General features: G+C 41.2%; 1 protein-coding gene across 1 annotated transcript; it reads right to left on the bottom strand.

The window, feature by feature from the left end:
• Window positions 1-169: 169 nt before the first annotated feature.
• On the bottom strand, window positions 170-16496 carry abcg4a (ATP-binding cassette, sub-family G (WHITE), member 4a). The gene is made up of 15 exons (XM_018692184.2): window positions 15824-16496; window positions 12800-13037; window positions 7824-7941; window positions 7553-7685; window positions 7417-7467; window positions 7165-7310; window positions 6931-7054; window positions 6599-6713; window positions 6385-6518; window positions 5160-5258; window positions 4856-5024; window positions 4672-4772; window positions 4427-4585; window positions 4218-4336; window positions 170-4063 (listed from the first exon to the last, which is right to left on the bottom strand). The coding sequence occupies exons 2-15, from the start codon at window positions 13026-13028 to the stop codon at window positions 3838-3840; spliced, it is 1923 nt and encodes a 640-aa protein (XP_018547700.1). The 5' UTR covers window positions 13029-13037; window positions 15824-16496; the 3' UTR covers window positions 170-3837.
• Window positions 16497-17798: the final 1302 nt, after the last annotated feature.

Below are 17798 nucleotides of genomic sequence, written 5' to 3'. Positions count from 1 at the left end.
TGGTGTCTTTGGGCTGTAAAATGTGGAGGTCATGCTGATTTTTCTGCTTCTTTACGTTATTTATACTCAGCTCTCCATTTTAAAAGATTACCCTCTCTTTACATTTGACTTATTCTGTCCACAATAAGTGTTCACAGTGTTTGAGCCAATCATCTCACTGAGCGAGGGCAAAGGTTATAAATAATCTTTATTATAATCCTTGGATCAGCGTTCAGTATACAGAACTTGCATTTTTTGAGTTGAGAAACTGTAAGTGAAACTGTAAATGATAAACAAATCATATCAGACAAAAAATAAAAAGAACAATCTGTGATAATCAGCCTTCCATTCCACTACTGGTTTTCAATCAGATACATTGCAGCGCTCTGTAGGGTTCACCTGCCTATTATTATTTACCATGCATGATAGAGTGCGCTAAAGTCAGGTGGCTTCTTATGACAACCAGGTGAAATCGTGACATGATAAATAAAATTATCAATGAGAGTGATTTGACAATACGCTCACCAGCTACATCCCGCACAATCACTTTCCTGACCTTCTCTGTTTACACAGGATTACATTTGATTCAGAATAAAATATTAAGCATCTGGAGCCAGATCATATCTGTCAATAATATAAACTTTTCTGACCTGGGGACATTGGAAAACAAATCCCAAGAAGCACAACAGTTTTAGGGAGGATCGAAAATCCAAAAATCAGGAAAGTCTAAGGGGATTTTGAATTACTACAGACATTGTAAATGTATTTTCAGAGCTCTTTCTTTGGTCAGATAATTAATGAGAACATAGCACAACATAATCTCATTGAGAAGTTCACTCACTATATTTCACGTCTTGCAGCAGAGGAAGGATGATTTGTTTTCTTCTTTGGTACCACAGGCCCTCAGACCTAAGGCCGAGACTTTCCCAGACTGGTTAATGACTTCAGCTCTGCTAATTATTCCTGCTTTGTTCCTGCTTCGGAATGGTTTCTTTTCTGCAGTTAGGTTTCTCTCTCTTTTTTTTCTTCTGCCTTTCATACCCACCGGCCTGCTACCAACTCATGGCTTTTGATAGAATTTGAGGAAGGTTAAAACACATATCTGCTGCATTGGCAGTTAAAACTGACTTGGTGAGACATTTTTCCCATGCTACAAATTTTACCGCAGGAACTTGAGAACCAAATATCTCTACAGAATCTGACATGAAAATGGCAATATCCACCCAGTGGCTTTAACTTAACCCAGCACCCATCTACAGTACCTAGAACTGTTATTAGACTGCTTTTGCCTCTCTACTTAAATCATTAAGAGTATCATGTAGTAAACATGTCCACCAAATTAACCTCTTTTACCAAACAGAAGCAACAAAGACAAAACTAAAACAAAAAGATCAGATTGTAGCCTCACATTTTTTTCTTCATGAAATTTCATAGAGTTAAAACACCTTTGGATGGTTATTGCACATAATAAACCAGGTAGGAACAAAAAGACTCAAATCAAGTTCTTAATATAAAACATATAAATATCTACTAATGCCACAGCAGTGAGAGGTATAACATTTGAACATCACAATGTTGACTATTGCTGTTAATGACAGAATCTCCACCACGTCTCCACCTGCTCAACAGCACAGCAAATCTGTGATAACTGACCTGCTCCCTGATCCAGCTGAACGCCAGTCTCTTCAGCTACATAACGATACATTTGGTTGACTGTTGTTTATTCTCACCATCTTCCATCTGGCACATTTCACACCCTTCTACGTTACCTTCACACTCCTGATTCTTTCTTTCTTTTCTTTTCTTTTTTTTAACCAGTGACGCACACCTGATTCCAGATATTCTAAAAATGTTCTGCAGAAAGCAGGGGATTTGTATCTCCTCAAACATGGCAGGATACATACATTTGGATGATGAAATAAAATCAGTATGCTATACTCTGAAATTTAATATTTCATAAATTTCATTCCTAAAGTGAACATGCAACATTCAGTTGCTGTTTTCCCGTAATACTTTCAAGCAGCACTCGTCACATAGATATATAAAAACAAAATGAAATACAAATAAATAATTTAAAAAAAAGAATAAACATACATTGAAAAGTGCAAATGTACAGTTGTTTACAGCATGACATATCCACTGTACAATCATTGATTATATACTCACATTATTTTATGCATTATAATAAGGATTACTAAGTAGCATAGTTTGAGTAAGAAATATTTCATAGCAAGTCTATTGGAAAATATTTGCATTGCCCTGTGACAAGGAGAGGCTCTTCTAAACATTGCCAAGGGTGAATGTTGTGTGTTTGCTTCTGTGCGTTTGTGTGTGTATTTATGTCTCTGTACAAATGTACTGTGTGTGTGTGTGTGGGTGTGTGTGTGTGTGTGTGTGTATGTGTGTGTGACCCAGCATGTTCGCTGACATAAGGTGTATGTGCAAACAATGAAGCAGAGGAAACTCAAATCATTCTAGTTCAGAGGCACAAAAACTGCCCAGCCAGCATTTCAAGTATCTAGCATTGTTTTGGACAACACACATCTGTCAGACAGCAGCAAAGCAGAGAGAAAGAGAAGGAGAGGGGGAAAAGGGACAATTTTCCTTTCGTAGCTCAGGGAAGAGGCAGCTAAAGAGTGGAAACAAGCAGTTCAAAGAATTGCGTCAAAAGAGTGACACAGATTAGATAAACATCACCTTTTTTAAACCACGGAACAGGCTATTGCATTTTGCCTAAAACACCTTTCTCTCTGAGCAGCCAGTATGATTAAGAAAGCTCACTGCAATAGGCTGGAAACAGCAGTCATGGTTGCTTTCACATTTTGCTCCCAGTCCACTGTATGCTTCCTCGGTTACAGGAGAAAGAAACGGTGTTATAATAAGGACCGAGTAAGGAATCATAGGCCTGGTTGTGGCAGTTAATCCACATCAGTCTTTGTATAAGACACACTGCTGGACAGTTTTACAAACATTTCATCCACGTCTAAACGTTCTACCACTGTCAATGGTAGGAGGCTTGTGAAAATGATCCACACTGGAGATGGAAAGTGAGGAAAGTCATCCACTGGCAGTCGGTTTTGTTAAGGTCGTATTCCATGAAGAAAAGCCATCGTGTTCAGTGTCTTGGTAAGGATGCATGGAAAGATGATCCTACAGGTGAGAGAGAAGCCACACAGAAGTTTTCTGGCACTGACAGTTGTCTCTTTTCCTGATGGCAATAAGAGGGTATCCATCTTGAAATCTTGCTCCTCGGGTGTCTTGATGGGTACTGTCCAATGAAGTATCAATTAACCGGGATTCTGAAGTGCACCTTGGATTACCTTTTTAGGTCATTGGATTTAGAAGCTACATGTTACTGGACACCAAGATGGGCACTGTGGCTCCCCATAAAACCTGGAGGCTTTAGTTCATTATTCACGTGGCACTTTTCCTGGTGTAGCCAAATAGGAATAAATCCAAATTTCTCAGTTCAATGAAACATGCTTTCTGCTACTTTGTTGAGTATTCTGTTTATGTATGGTGCAGATACACAATATTATGGGAAGGTAATGGTGATCTGAGAAATACTATTACCTGGAGGACAGCTAATAATGGGCAGGGGATGGAACACCATACTTCACAGTCTACACTTTCCTTTTTCTCGAATAACAAACCTTTTTAAAGATAATATTATACTGTACAGTTTGGGTAATGGTGCAGCACAGCTTTTGGATGACCATACGTGCTGGATTTGTGTATGTTTTTGTACATGTATGTGAAGTAGAGACAGAGAAAGAGAGACTACATGTTTTCTTACTATCTCACACTGCTGGGATATGTATGAGCGTCCGAATCCATCAGTGGCTGCCTCCAGACGTCTTAACGCTCTGACTTGACTTTGTAGCGCAGGACCAGGTAAGTAGCCAGTCTGAGGACCAGGAAGAAAACCCCCAGCACCATGAAGTCCACATAGAGCTTTGCGTCCTCCACGTCCAGCAGCTGCAGGACCTCCTCTGGCTTTTGGAACTTACACACCAAGCCTGGACACTCCAGCTCCGACCGGTTCATCCCATAGATAGAGAGTATCACCCCTTCAAAGCCATACCTGAGAATGGACATTTTAGACAGAACCTCATGAACCCAAGTGCATTTAAAGAGAATTATTTCAGATCAGGGAAAGTCTGAACACAAAGGTCAAAAGTCTAAAGATAGTGTTTAAACTCTTAGAAATCTGAGCAGAATAAAGTAGCTGACAGTACCTGACGTAAGAGACATAAGAGCTCCACTGTAGGTATTTGGGAATGGTGTCAAAATTGACAAAAAAGCCAGAGAAGAGGAGTACAGGTATAGCTGTGACTGGACCCACGAAGGTTGCCACCTGTAGAACAAATGAGCAGTATTAATATGAAAAGACTGGCTCAGTGAAATAGCTCGTAAGCAGATTCTTTAAGTATGCAGGTGTACCTACCTGCAGAGATGTCGACGCAGCCCCTATAAGCAGACCCAGGGACTGGGCCACCAGGGCTGTGGATGTGGACAAGGCCATGAAGAGCAAGTAGCGACCTGCCTCTGGTGGCTGTTCAGTCATCCAGTAGACTATACTACAGTACATGATGGGACAAATCACCTGTGAAGGAGATTTTGTCATTAATTAAAATTCTAATCAATACATGTCCAAATCATTATTAGAGTATTAAATCACTGAAACATTACCTGGAACGGTATGTCAGCCATGGTTTTGGCCAAGTAATAGGCCTTCAGGCTGTACCAGTAATTGAGATGTTCCCTTACAAACACAGACATCTCCAGAGGAACTGTGGAACAATAGCAGTGTTAAAATATTTTCAACGATTTCAACCAGTAAAACAACATCAGTGGCAGAGACTTAAAATCTTACAGGTTAGGACAGTGGGCATCAGGGCAGCAAACATGAGGAACAGCATGGAGAAAAAGAGGAAACCGGTGTTGTTGAAGACCTTGCTGGCATCATTTCCAATTTTGAGATAAAGCAGACCAATCAGCACTCCAATACACAGATGGGACATCACCCTGAGGTGGGTCAGCACCTTAAAAGAAAACAAAAAACACACAACATCAACACAACTTAATCGATATCAAGTATCAATTTAGCCTTGTTTTTTCTTGTTGCAATCTGAGTTCACAGGAAGTCACAGGAATTATTTGTGCAGTAATTGTTTTACCATGTCCCTGCATATTGTAACGAAGGTTCTTTTGAAGAGGATGCAGAACTGTGTGAATGTACTGGTGGCAAAGCTATGCTTCTCAAGGGTCCCCGTGTCCTGTGGAAAAACAGTGAGAGTGACAGGGTCAGTTGTATTGTGCACACAGATACAAGGAATTATCCTACAGCCATGCTCCAAACTAAATCTACTAAATAAACAGTAGAAGAATGCAAATAGTCTGAATTTATTTGATCATTTTACGTTTGTACCAAACTATTTGCTCAGGTTGTGCTGAGCTAAGCTATCGGCAGCTGCTCTTGCCTCATATATTAAACAGTACTGAAAAGTCAGTTCAGATATGATTTTTGTCCATACATTCATTAAAACCAGGTGATGGACGCTGGCATATTTTTTAATTGGAAGCTGAGGAGTTAATGCAGAACATTACTATGATTCAGTACCATCTACTACAATATTTGTACATGTTAAATCATGTGATCAAAGAAGGTGAACGTTTGGAGGCAATAGTCAGAAAATGAAGATGAAGACAGACACACTGTATATAAGAGTAGAAGTTATCATGATCTCTTTATCTGTGGTAAAAGTTACTGGCTGATGCCTACACAGAAAAGTCCATAAGAAGTCAGAAAGGGCAACAGTAAAAATCAATAAACTAAAGGAGCAGAAGGCCAAAACTACACCAGTCATAGTATAGGAGTAATGTTATAACAGAGTGCTCTTCGTGGTTTACATTTACAGTTTTAGCATTTTGCTGATGCTCTCATCAAAAGTAACTTATGGGGCTGAGAAAGAAAAGAGAGTGAGATGAGGCTTGGAGAAGCAGAGGAGACAGATCGATGGAGTGGATGAACAGATATTTAATTAGATTTTTCTTTTCTTTTTTTTTTTTAAAGCTGTTATAACTTTTTGAGATTCAGTTGAGCAAAATGGACACAACCAACACTACTTCATTAAAATTTGTTAAATGAGGGGAATATTTATAATCTCTAACACACTGTGTGGATCTGGAATGTGTTGCCTAGATCTTTCATGTTGCGCTTGTTTAATCGATGCAGTTAATCGATCAGAAACCACTGAAGGGAAATGATAATGTGATTTCCTGTAATAAAACAATCTTTTGAGATCAGTAATATTTTCAGTGCTCTGCAGTTGTTTGGCTTTGACCTCTTTACATATGTGACATAACGGTGTGGTGCCAGGTGAGGGGGCTAGTATCACTTACACTGTGACACTGAGAGGGACAGGAGGAGTCACTTTTGGAGTTCTTCTTGCCCTCCTCTGAGCACAGTCCACCCTGGACAGCCTCGAACAGCACTGGGTTCAGGTCCCCGTACTCCCCTGACGCCACCTCAATGACTGGAAACAGAGAGGACAAGCTAGTAAGAACAAACACACGCGTGCCTGCGCGCACACACAGGGAGGGATGTTGGACTTACTGAAATCAGCAGGGTTGTGATACGTCGGGCAGTGGAGGCCCAGGTTCTTCAGATAAGGGATGAGGTAAGGGACTGTGCCCTTGTATATGCACTGACCCTGACTGAGGATGTACAGCTGGTGGAAGAAGAACACAGGTACAGAGTAATCAACATATTTTCCAACACACTGACTCCTTGAATAATATATGAACAACTGACAAAACAACATAGATATCGACTGCTGCGCTGCTCATCAGCTGGACAAAATGAATCATGGTAACTTATTGTGTCCTGGTCTGAGCAGCAACTAATGGAAGGCTAGACGTGTCCAGCACGATAAGCACTCGACTTACCTTATCAAACATCTCAAAGAGCTTGGCACTGGGCTGATGAATGGTGCAGATGATTGTCCGTCCTCCCTGAGCCAGAGACTTCATGAGGGAAACGACCTGGAAGCAGGACGCACTGTCCAGACCACTGGGATTTGGAAACAAGGTGAGACAGAAAACCAGAGAGACAGATACACTGTTTAGTCTGGATTTATATTGAGAGGACACAGATTCAAATTAGTCTGAGTGAATTCCTACCTGGTGGGCTCATCAAAGAACATGACAGGAGGATTGTTGACCAGCTCGAGGGCGATGGCCAGTCGTTTACACTGACCCCCAGAGAGAGAGTTGGTGCGTGTCTGAGCACACTCCTGAAGACCTAGGGCAGTCAGGATCTCATCCACCTTGGACACAAACAGATGAATGTGACAAATTTACATCTTGTCTGCCCCTGGCTGACAACTAATGATGTATGTAATATTGTAATGCCATCCATATATTTATACTTACAAGTTCTTTTTTGACCTGTATGCTCTCATTCAGCTTTAGATTGGCAGAAACCTGAAAGACAGGGAGAATTCAACACATTATTACTGAATAACAGGATTAAATGAGGTGTCTGGAGGTTTTTTTTTTATGACCTCACCATCATGGCCTCCCTCGTAGTGAGGTGTGGCAGCAGCATGTCATCCTGCATGATGTAGCAGGACATCTTCCTGAAGGTCCTCAGGTCCCTCGGTCGGCCGTTCACCAGGATCTGGCCCTTCATGCCCGTCTCCCTGTTTCCGAACAGAAAACAAAATAGTATTGCAGCCATTTTCTGAACACTAGATTAAATCAGAAGTATTACATTGAACAAATACATAAGAGAATAAAAGCTGGTCAGGGATCTGCACAAGCCTCCCATACAATCTCACCTGTAACCCGCCAGAATATTCATCAGAGTGGATTTCCCAGCTCCAGAGGGCCCCATGATGCCAATCAGCTCTCTGCTGTTGAATCTTCCTGACAGACACTTGAGGAGGGCTTTGTAACCTGACAAAGAAGAAAATAGTCAGTTATTTATATTGCTGTAATTGGTCTGACATTCTTATCAATCATTCTCGGACATCTTACTTTTACTACTTAGGTTTACATACATATTTTTATGACATAAATAAAATGTGTAGCAAGTGTAAACATGTCACTGAATGTATGTTGTACAGAGAGCCGGTCAACTATCACATTTCTAGTTTATTTATATACAAGTTTCTTCTGTACGTTGTGGAAAATTAGTTGTAGAAAACCCAAATAAATAAATATGTAAGCAGAACAAGGACTAACATGTGCTCTTCAGAATATCAACTGAAAATTTGGGCTGACACAAACCTATTTTACTTTCTGTATTCAGTTTGCCTTTATCATGAGGTAATTTACAGCAATGGTCCATCTGCTCGGTCAATTAGCAGTCTGCTCACTTTAATAATGCCTGTATGAACTCCGGTGACAACGTGAACCAGGGACAGTGAATAGCAATTCTGGTTCAGTCTAATGGCTTGTTTCCAGGAACTTACTGACCCATGCTTCACTGAGCTCAGTTCACTGATTCTTAAATTGTTTCTATGGACAGTTATGCAGACAGCAAGCCTAATTTCACCCCAGCGGGGGGAAGACACAGGCTACTGAATCTGAATACCAGGAACCCTCAGGCAGAGGTAGCAGTGCTGTCGGTGTTAAGTGGTCAAGCAAATGTGTGTGTCACATATATAAACATTATCCTCACTGGCAGGCTACCCCCAACTACAGCCATTTAAAAAATACTAAGAAGTTAGACAAAGATGTGCAAGCTGATATCAGTGTCTTGGGAAAAGAAAGAGTGAAAAGTGAAGTTGGCTGTGAAGAATGAAAAAGTAAAAATCTGAAGATTTAAGGAGAGCTGGGTGTCAGGTGTGCAGCCGAACAATGCAGTGAAAACAACAACAAAACAATATCACAGATAGAATTAGGATTATGATGCCTTTGGTGGCGCCAACAGAAAAACCACAGACATTACTTCCCTGCAGCGACTTTAAAAATGGTTAGTGGTGTGGCTTGCTAATGAAGATGGCTGAGTTTTTTTTTTCATGACGCATTTTCCGACCTTTGTGGCTTTCAAAGCTCAGTGGAAATAGTAAAACAACCCGTTTTAGAGCTGACATAGATTCTGAAAGCTTCCAGATATGGAAAGTTAAAAAGGGCCATTAAGTATTGTGCCTCGTTGTCACCTCTGTCTCCCCTGCCTCACCCATCTCCTCAGTGTCTGCAGGGACAGTTCTTCCTGTCTCGAGCTATGTAATTAGGGTCTCAGCAGAGCGTCCAGCCCCCTTAAACCTTCACTCTATGAGTAAAGTAGCCTAATGGCAGTGCTCCCCTCTTCCCTCGCAATGTTATTACATCAGACAGCTCCACTCAGACAGCAGAGCAGCCTGCTGTCAGAGAAGCAGCCCCGCTCTGGCATGTGGTGCATACTGATGATCTAACCCTGCGCTGTAGGTCGCGCATAGTAATGGTCTTATCTGTTCGAGGCTGCAGCTAGATCCTGATCACCCGGTCTCCTGAGAGCCACAGAGTGTGTAACTCACCTCGCTGTCCACTCCGGACACCGCAAAGACACACACAGATATAACAGCTTGTGACAGTATACTCAAGAGTTTCCAGCCTGATCTCACAGGTAATTTCAAAGTAATTGTTAGACAAATTATTATGAGGCATGGATGAGGTAGGGTCATCACACGCTACCAACTGGAGCCCATGACATAAATGACAACTCAGTTATCACACCAGGAAAATAATGTTTCTATAAACCAGCATGATCCGAGGAAAAATGATTACTTTTCCCTCACATTTAATCAAAGTTGACGTCTTTAGTACAATCTTATCTAAATATTCTAATGTCCAATCTCAAAGGAGTTATCTACACAAACTCTGGTGTTTAGGCTGTTCAATCAAAATTTGCTGGGATGCAATGAGAAGATGAGTACCTGTTTTTCATTTGCATACTCTGTATTTATCTTGTTTTATTAACCATAATTTAACCTACACAGTCAGGCAGGTATTGCACTGTTGGATGACAAAATTCATTTCAACACAGCAGAATAAAAACCTGAATAAAATGCAGCCATGTGCACATGACAATGTGTGTTTAAAACTCCACTCACTTTTAGAAAACCGTTGAGTGTTACAGGAGCGCATTGAGACATTGTCTGTGCATTGTCTACATTATCCACAATAGAACTTGAGCACCAATAGTCCAGTAGGAGATTTGACACTGACTCAAGTGACATGGCTTGAGGCATTGGGGGAATTCATGAGACTCCTTGCAGGTTTACATATGCAATAGTACTACTTTCCAACACCTGCAAACAGACATTGATGTGTAACATCAGTGGGGTTCTTCTTTAAGTTAAACTATTTCAACTACACATAACTGCATTAATCAACCCAGCTACAGCAAATTTGAACAATTGGGGGAAATTGTAACAAGTGTGTAGCTGTTTTGGACATAATGAAGCTAATTTCTCCATTTTGTGAAATTGTGTGCAAAGAAAATGTAGCTGTGAGATCTGTTTGATGTCCTTGGTTATTTCATAGAGGTCCATCACCCTCACATGAAGGCATTTGGTAGATAACAGACTCTGCATAAACTGCTACCATTTTTCATCTGGCAAATACATGCAGATGCAATACAGTGCATTACTTCTGACTTCAGTTTTACCCTTGTCGGAACATGCAGTCTATAACAAAGCAGGATCAATACAAAAGCAAACACAAGACTGCAACACATCACATGAGTTGCATGTACAGACTCAAATCAGATTAAACATAATCATACATTTTCATTACCATTCCACAGTAAAAAAAATAAGGGCATGTTAGTTGTGAAGCAGCATGGATTACTTTGCATCACAGTCATAAATCTGATTGCATGTATTTTAAAGAATGGTCTATAGGAAGCATATATGGAGCATGCTAAGTATAAGCTGTGATTTTATCTCTGTAAGATGACAACACTGCTTTTCCTACTAATAAACTCACATCATCAATGCATGTGCAGATACAGCAGCTGCGATAAATAACAAAATGCAGAGCTGAAATGACCCAGAGGCATGTAAACATTTCCCTGCTCTCCCTCCCCTCCTGCCCTTCCCCTTTCATTGCTGGGCTAGTGTTTCACCAGTTATCTCCCTCGGGAGGAGAATACCCTCAACATGAAAGCAGTTCACAGTGGCCTCATCCTAGCAGGGATAAATGGCTGCCCTCGACAAGAAGAGCCTGCAATAACAAATGCAGACAGAGGGCAGCCCATACATCACCTAACCTTCCTGATCCCTTTTACAATAAATGATACAACTCTACATTTTCTGCATTTACAGGATCTTCCTGTTAATTTATTATCAGTCATAGACTTCTCTTCGTAATCTCTACCTGTTCGTCACAACCGTTTTAAGAAATGACTCATAAGTACTTTGTCAGTGACTCAAAGACTAAAACACATTAATTTACACATGACATCATCGATTAAGGCTCATGGGTAGTGCTGCAAATCATCCTTTTTCTCTTCTTTCCTTCCTGCCTGCAGTGTAATCACATATAATATAATTCAGTGGAAAAAAAATACAAAAAATAGTATGTTTTTCTGAGGAGAAATCATCACAGCAGCAAACAGCAGAACAACAGTGTTAAGGATATAAGACAGGGACTGCAGAGAGTCAGCTCTAAGCAGCTTGTTAAATTAGACAAAAAAACACCAGGAAGCCCCTCAGAATGAATAACAGCATATGTCAAATATCAGCAACTCACAAATTAGGTGTGGCTTGTTATTTTACGTGAGTGTTGGAGGTGACTGGGGACGCAGACAGGTGGTATGAGGAGCAGGATGTATACGACAAGGAGGTTCAGTGAGATTGGATAAAGAGCAAAATGGCAAGCAAGCTTCCTCATCAAAGGTACCGCTTAATTAGTAAAAGCCGAGACACCTCCTGTTCACACATCATCAGCCTGATGAACTGAGGCAGGCACCCTGAAGAGACAATACAAACAAAAGCAGAAACCATGGGTTGATTTGGATGGGACTACTTATGAAAAAGCATGCGCATCAGAGCCCCAAACAAGATTCCCACTGCACAGGATTCCTCCTCCCTGTTCCTGTTTCTAGCCCTGATTCTCTCCATACGTTCAGGTTTCACAGTAGAACAACAAACACTCCCCCTGCCTGGCTTTCATAATGGACATCAATATTACACAAGGCTGAAAATAACACACGACAACCTACAATTCATCATATGCAGGGCCTCCCCTGTAAGGTTACCCCCACCCCTCCCATCCCCACCCTGCTAAATACACCGAGCCTTGCAAAAGCAGCTAAACATTCTCGTTTACTGAGGGTGGTGAGTTGACAAGCAGAGATGACCAAAAACAAAGACGTATTATTAATAAGGGCAGTGAGTTTAAATGCAGTCCATATTTCATGAGCAGATCAATCGTGGGCCTGACTCACTGCCACCGCCTACCGACAGACAACACAGGGAGAAGAGAGGCGAGCAGTGTGCCAACCTGCAAGTGTAAATTATTTACTATGTCTAAACTCTGCTGAGCGAAGCAAAGCTTACAGGAACACTGGCTGCTACAACATGGAGGGACCCTGCAAGTATGTGTGTGTGTGTGTGTGTGAAGGACTGGGCTGGGCTACATGTGTCAGAACAATAGAGCAACTCTTGAGAGACAGCATAACACTGAGGAAAATGTATTTTTCTTAAATGTCACAGAGGCTTTTAAATGCCTCCCTTGAAATTTCTGCACTCCAGATATTGATCGTCATGGGTGGTGCTCGCTTGCTCATCCATCATGGTTACTATGTGAATCGAGCTTGCAGTACCTCTCCTCCTCCACCAGGGACCCTCGCGGATGGTGTAGGAGAGCTCATTGAACTCCAGGTCCACAGCGGAGCGGCGTGGGAGGTGGGAAAAGCGCTGGGCCTCAGTGATGTGGTTCTCCACTTTTTTCAGGTGGGTGAGCAGTGGCGCCTCCTGAGGTGCCCCACCAGGGAGTTTGGTCTCCTCCATGGGGATGCTGACCGTACCCTGCTCCAGCGTCTTCTCAGCCATACTGAAAGGCTGCAACAGAGGACAGACATGTTGAATTTTTAAATTGTTTTTAAGTCTCCTGCTTCAGATGATTCATTCTTTGTTTTCGATCCTGCTTCATATTTATACATTTTTACATATCCTCAAACACAATTTTTCATCTGAAAAAAATCAATTAAATGAATTACGTCAAAGATCAAAAACTTCCCAAACATCAAAATAATTTAAAGTACATTTCCTTTAGAAATTTGTAACACATGGAAATGCAAGAGAATGGTTAATTAGGCTTCAGTGACTTATTCTATATAAAAAAAAAGATAAACTATAAAATGAATAGCTGACTCTCAGGGTTCTCATATCAAGTGCTATAGAGATGTAGTTAGAAATAATATAAGAATCCTGACAAACGCTGCTATAAACCAGATGATTGTCGTCTAGCTAGTTGACTGACCTCAGCAGACGAGTGGACACCAAAGTGTGCTGTAGGCCTAATTTTTGGACTAGTGCAGGCATCATCTTAAAACAGGTGCTGCACATGATCTGATTACTGTTTATTCTATGGACTGGCTGTTTGAGGGGAATGAGATTGTGAGTGTGAGGAGCTGGGATCTGGTTTCAGTCCTGCAGCACGCTTATACTGCTGATTCACATAAATTTCCTCCTAGACTGTCTGTCTGAAGTGTCTGGTAAACCATCTAGTGCCTGCTGATCCATTAGCTCTCCAATGATCTGAAACTGAAACAACACATTGTTTCCCTGTTATCAGTACACAAAATATGTCAGGACATCATGTCGCTGTTACTTCATTAATTAGGTAAAAGTCAGTCAATATTTAACACAAAACACTCCAGTGCTAAATGAAATGAATTAAGAGGATTAAGTGCATGATTCAAATTACTTTTCAAAAGTTAATCAAGTGGCCAAATTTAGATTATCATTCCAGCTGTAAATAAAAAACCATGTAATTATCAGCTACAGGTTTATAAATGGTCATATTGAAATGCTGTGAGCAAACTAATGGCCTGACTCTGTTTTACTGTAACTGAACTGTGCTTTTTCTGCTCTCTCTTTAATGGAAGCATAGTCAAGTTGAAGGTGAAACTAAAAATATCATAAATGCACAGTGTAATGGTTTATAATATAAAAAATTTATATTGGAGAGAATATCTGGGAAGTTCTTTTCTATTTATTAATAATTATTTATTAATGCATTTAAGCTCTGGAGTTGGAGTATTAATACAAAACTTACTTGATAACTAATACTGTTTTCTTACATACAGCAACACGTAGCTACCTCAGACTGATTCAGACTAATGTGGTGACTGATTATTCAAGTGAATGATGATGATATGATATGCTGATCAAAACCTCTGGAAGATAAATCATGTATTATCTGCATGGTTCCTAAATGGCCTCACACATATCTTTTGCAAGTCTGTGTAACTTATTGACTGGTGTGCTTGTCAGCTCTGTTATAGCTAAGCTAATGTCAGCCAATACTATTGTCTGAACAGCTTTGGTTGAGTTGGGTAGATTGGTATTTTGTGATGAGGGACACATAATCCAATACATTGAACTGACAATTGTCTTTTCAATCTTTGTACCCAGCAAGGAAGAAGGAGTAATAAAAGAGCACTGCTAATATCTAACATCCAAAACAAAATGATTCTGTGCAAATACTTAAGAAACAGCTTAAGCTGCCTGTTTTATGTACATGCAGACCTGAAATTGGCATTAGGATCACTACTTCTCCAAAGAAACAGCTTTAGGACTGTGTCTGAGTGAATAAATGAAGGAAACAGCACATGGTGACAAACAGATACACACACAAAAACAATGTCTGTTAGGGCCGGAAATGAATTACTGAAGCTGCAGTTTGTTCACAGTTCATCCACCCAGCCATCTCCCACAAAGGTGTGATTAGTTAAGTCACATTTATCCTCATAAAAGATCAGAAACAAGAAAGAAACATGTCAAAAACAAGGTTACGTAGTAAATGCTGACAAATACGATACTGTGACAAATAGTTGCGAGGACCACACCGTGGACCAGATAGAACCTGTCACACGGGCTAAAAATCAGCATCATCAAATGTATGTTAATAACTCTCCTAAACAAAACACATATATGTGTACACATAATCACTGTGTGCAAACATCCAGTGCCACCATGCAATGACTTCCCGGTAGTCTTATAGTACTCTCCACCTACTGTCTACTATCCATGACCCACTCTATGTGTAATAAAATATCCTTATGTGAAGAGGACGAGTGAAGAAAATTGACCGTGGCTTCTATTGATCATCCTGCCATTAGTGAATTTCCATTACCAGCCTGCATATAAGCTCTGTAAAACACTGACAGACTTTAATGGTCTCTCAGTCAGATGAAGGCCTCCATGTTGTGTCGTGTGCGGCCCCAAAGCCAGAACACGTGAGCACACCCAGTAAAAGTCTCCTGAGGGGATGAAATATGGTTATTAAATGTATCTCTATGGCTTTGCAGTGGTGTGGTGATTCTGTGCTCTGCACTGGTGAGGAGATGCTCCCGGCTCTTCACAAAGCACCTGTTAGCAACAAACGGATGAAGGTGACAACATGAGACACTATTAAAGCTGGAAAATGACACATCAGTGGGAGACAAGTGACTTTTCCATAAGGTAGATGAGTCAAAAAAAAAAAAAAAGAGAGAGAGAGAGAGAGAGAGCCTGTTGTGAGGACGTCTTTACAGCAGCTTTACAGTGGCTTCACCAGTCAGTCCTACAGTGTGTTGCATCGCACATGCACATGCACACACGCACGCACGCATTGGACATACTTGTGTATAGAAATGACCAGGTGAGCAGCTGTGCCCTGGTTCTCCTCTCTGGGTATGAGTAACAGTGTTCAGATGATCCTCTCAGACAAAACAGCGCAATTCCTCCACATCAGAACGTCCTCCCCGCCACACATTAAAAAAAAAAAAAAAACCCACAGTCCCAGTCAGCCAAAAACAACAAGATGCTCACTGTGCGCCACAGTCCAGGAAAAATCCGGATCGGTTGTGAGGCATTTAGGGGCCGAGCTGTGTTATCCTCCTTACCAGTACTATCTCTCGGGGTGCGGCGCACATCATCCCGCATCCACTACAGCAACTCCTGAGATTAAAACCATGTCCGGCCTCAAACTATGACTGCATCCCAGAGAATCGTCAGGGGAGCAGGATGCCTGTCATGTTTTTTCCTTTTTCCCTCGGTAGGATTATTCCTTCCGTTAAATCCATCCGTCTCGAACTCGCATCAAAATACTCACGCACATCTTCAGCAGCGGTGTTGATGACAATTATCAGCCCCTGACATCTGGAATCAAACAAAACAAACAGGCAAACAGTGCTGCAGATGCTTCAGCAGCAGCAGCATCAGCATCATCATCAGCAGCAGCTCGATGTAACAGCCGCCGTTATCCTCTTACCGGTTAGTGCGTCTGTGTGGTACGCACGCCGGTCTGGGATACAGGGCGTTGCTGGCAGGATGCTACTGGTGGAAAAAACAAAACAAAACACTGTTTTGGTTTTGATTGTTTCCTCCTCATCCTCATTCTGACCCCATGTTTTAGGATGAGTGAAGACAACTCAGCATAGAGGAAAAAATAAATATAGCACATGCAGTGTTTTAAAAGCAGCACACGCACAGTACATTAGTTTATAAGACACATTTTGAATTCCTAAAATAACATTTTAAGGATATTACGGCGATTAAAGGCTGGGGCAATGACCTAAAAGTTGGAATTACTTCACAGTTAATTAAATGTATTCAGATCAGATTGACTGCAGAGCTTTCCTCATTAAATTAGCTTCTCTGATGCCAGTTTAAACATTTTAAGTATTCCATTTTCTATTCTGGGACTACTTTGGGATGTTACCCCTGGGGAAATAAGAGAAATAGGATTAATGCAATGAAAATGGAATGAAACTCTGCTGTGAGTAAGAGTTTTATAAATACCCCCCCCACCACCACCACCACACACACACACACACACACACACACACACAGTACTGATGACAAACCCGCTGTCATTACACTGCTGCCAGTGGCACTCGGTGTAAAACATGGGGAAGGTTTTGGTGAAATTTCAGTTCCCTCTGTCTCTTTAAAGGCCGCACCTGCGCAGCTGCCTGGTGCTGATGCTGCAGTGCCCGGGTTATTTTCGGTAAAACAGCCGGGGTTACTCGCGTTCAAGCGGGCCCTACGTGTCTTACATCACCCCCGAGAGGAAATCAAAACCATTTTTAGCCAATCGCACCTGCCTCTTAATCAGAGCAATTTAAAACGAGCTTTCGCGTCGCCGCACGAGCAATTTCAGCACAGCAACCCATCTCTCCCTCTCTGTGCCTCCTTATAGTTGTTAATATTATACCTATCAGGACCACAAATCTTAATCCATCACACTGATGGCAAAAGCTTAGAGACTATGATTAGGCCTGTAAAGCCACATTTCCTTTCTTTCCTTTTTTTTTTTTCTTCAGCCTAACTCAGCCTTGGTCTGATGGAGACAAATCAGTATCCAAAATAAAGGCATTCTTTGTTTTCAGGCTCCAGTAAATGTGTCGCATGGCCATTTTCAAGCCTGATTGATATTAGACTGCTATATGGACACATGAGGTGCTGTTATTCTACTTCAAAGGCCAGATCCTGATTGCATAATGTAATATTTGCCTTGAGGAAAGAGAGATGACCTTTCTCCCATTCTCCGTAGAACAATTTCATGTTTGCATACAGTACATAAATTATCTAAAAGCAACCAGCCGCTCTCAT

Source organism: Lates calcarifer, linkage group LG20, assembly GCF_001640805.2.
Source record: "Lates calcarifer isolate ASB-BC8 linkage group LG20, TLL_Latcal_v3, whole genome shotgun sequence".
Classification (NCBI taxonomy): Eukaryota; Metazoa; Chordata; class Actinopteri; family Centropomidae; genus Lates; species Lates calcarifer.
Note: the sequence above shows the minus strand (reverse complement) of the source record. Positions and strands in the feature narration are given on the sequence as shown.

Coding starts and splice junctions, on each gene's coding strand:
- abcg4a (XM_018692184.2), bottom strand. CDS start 13,028: ATGGCTGAGAAGACGCTGGAGCAGGGTACGGTCAGCATCCCCATGGAG. Junction 7,686..7,823: donor AATATTCTGGCGGGTTACAG/GTGAGATTGTAT, acceptor GTTCGGAAACAG/GGAGACGGGCATGAAGGGCC. Junction 4,064..4,217: donor TCTTATGTCTCTTACGTCAG/GTACTGTCAGCT, acceptor GTCCATTCTCAG/GTATGGCTTTGAAGGGGTGA.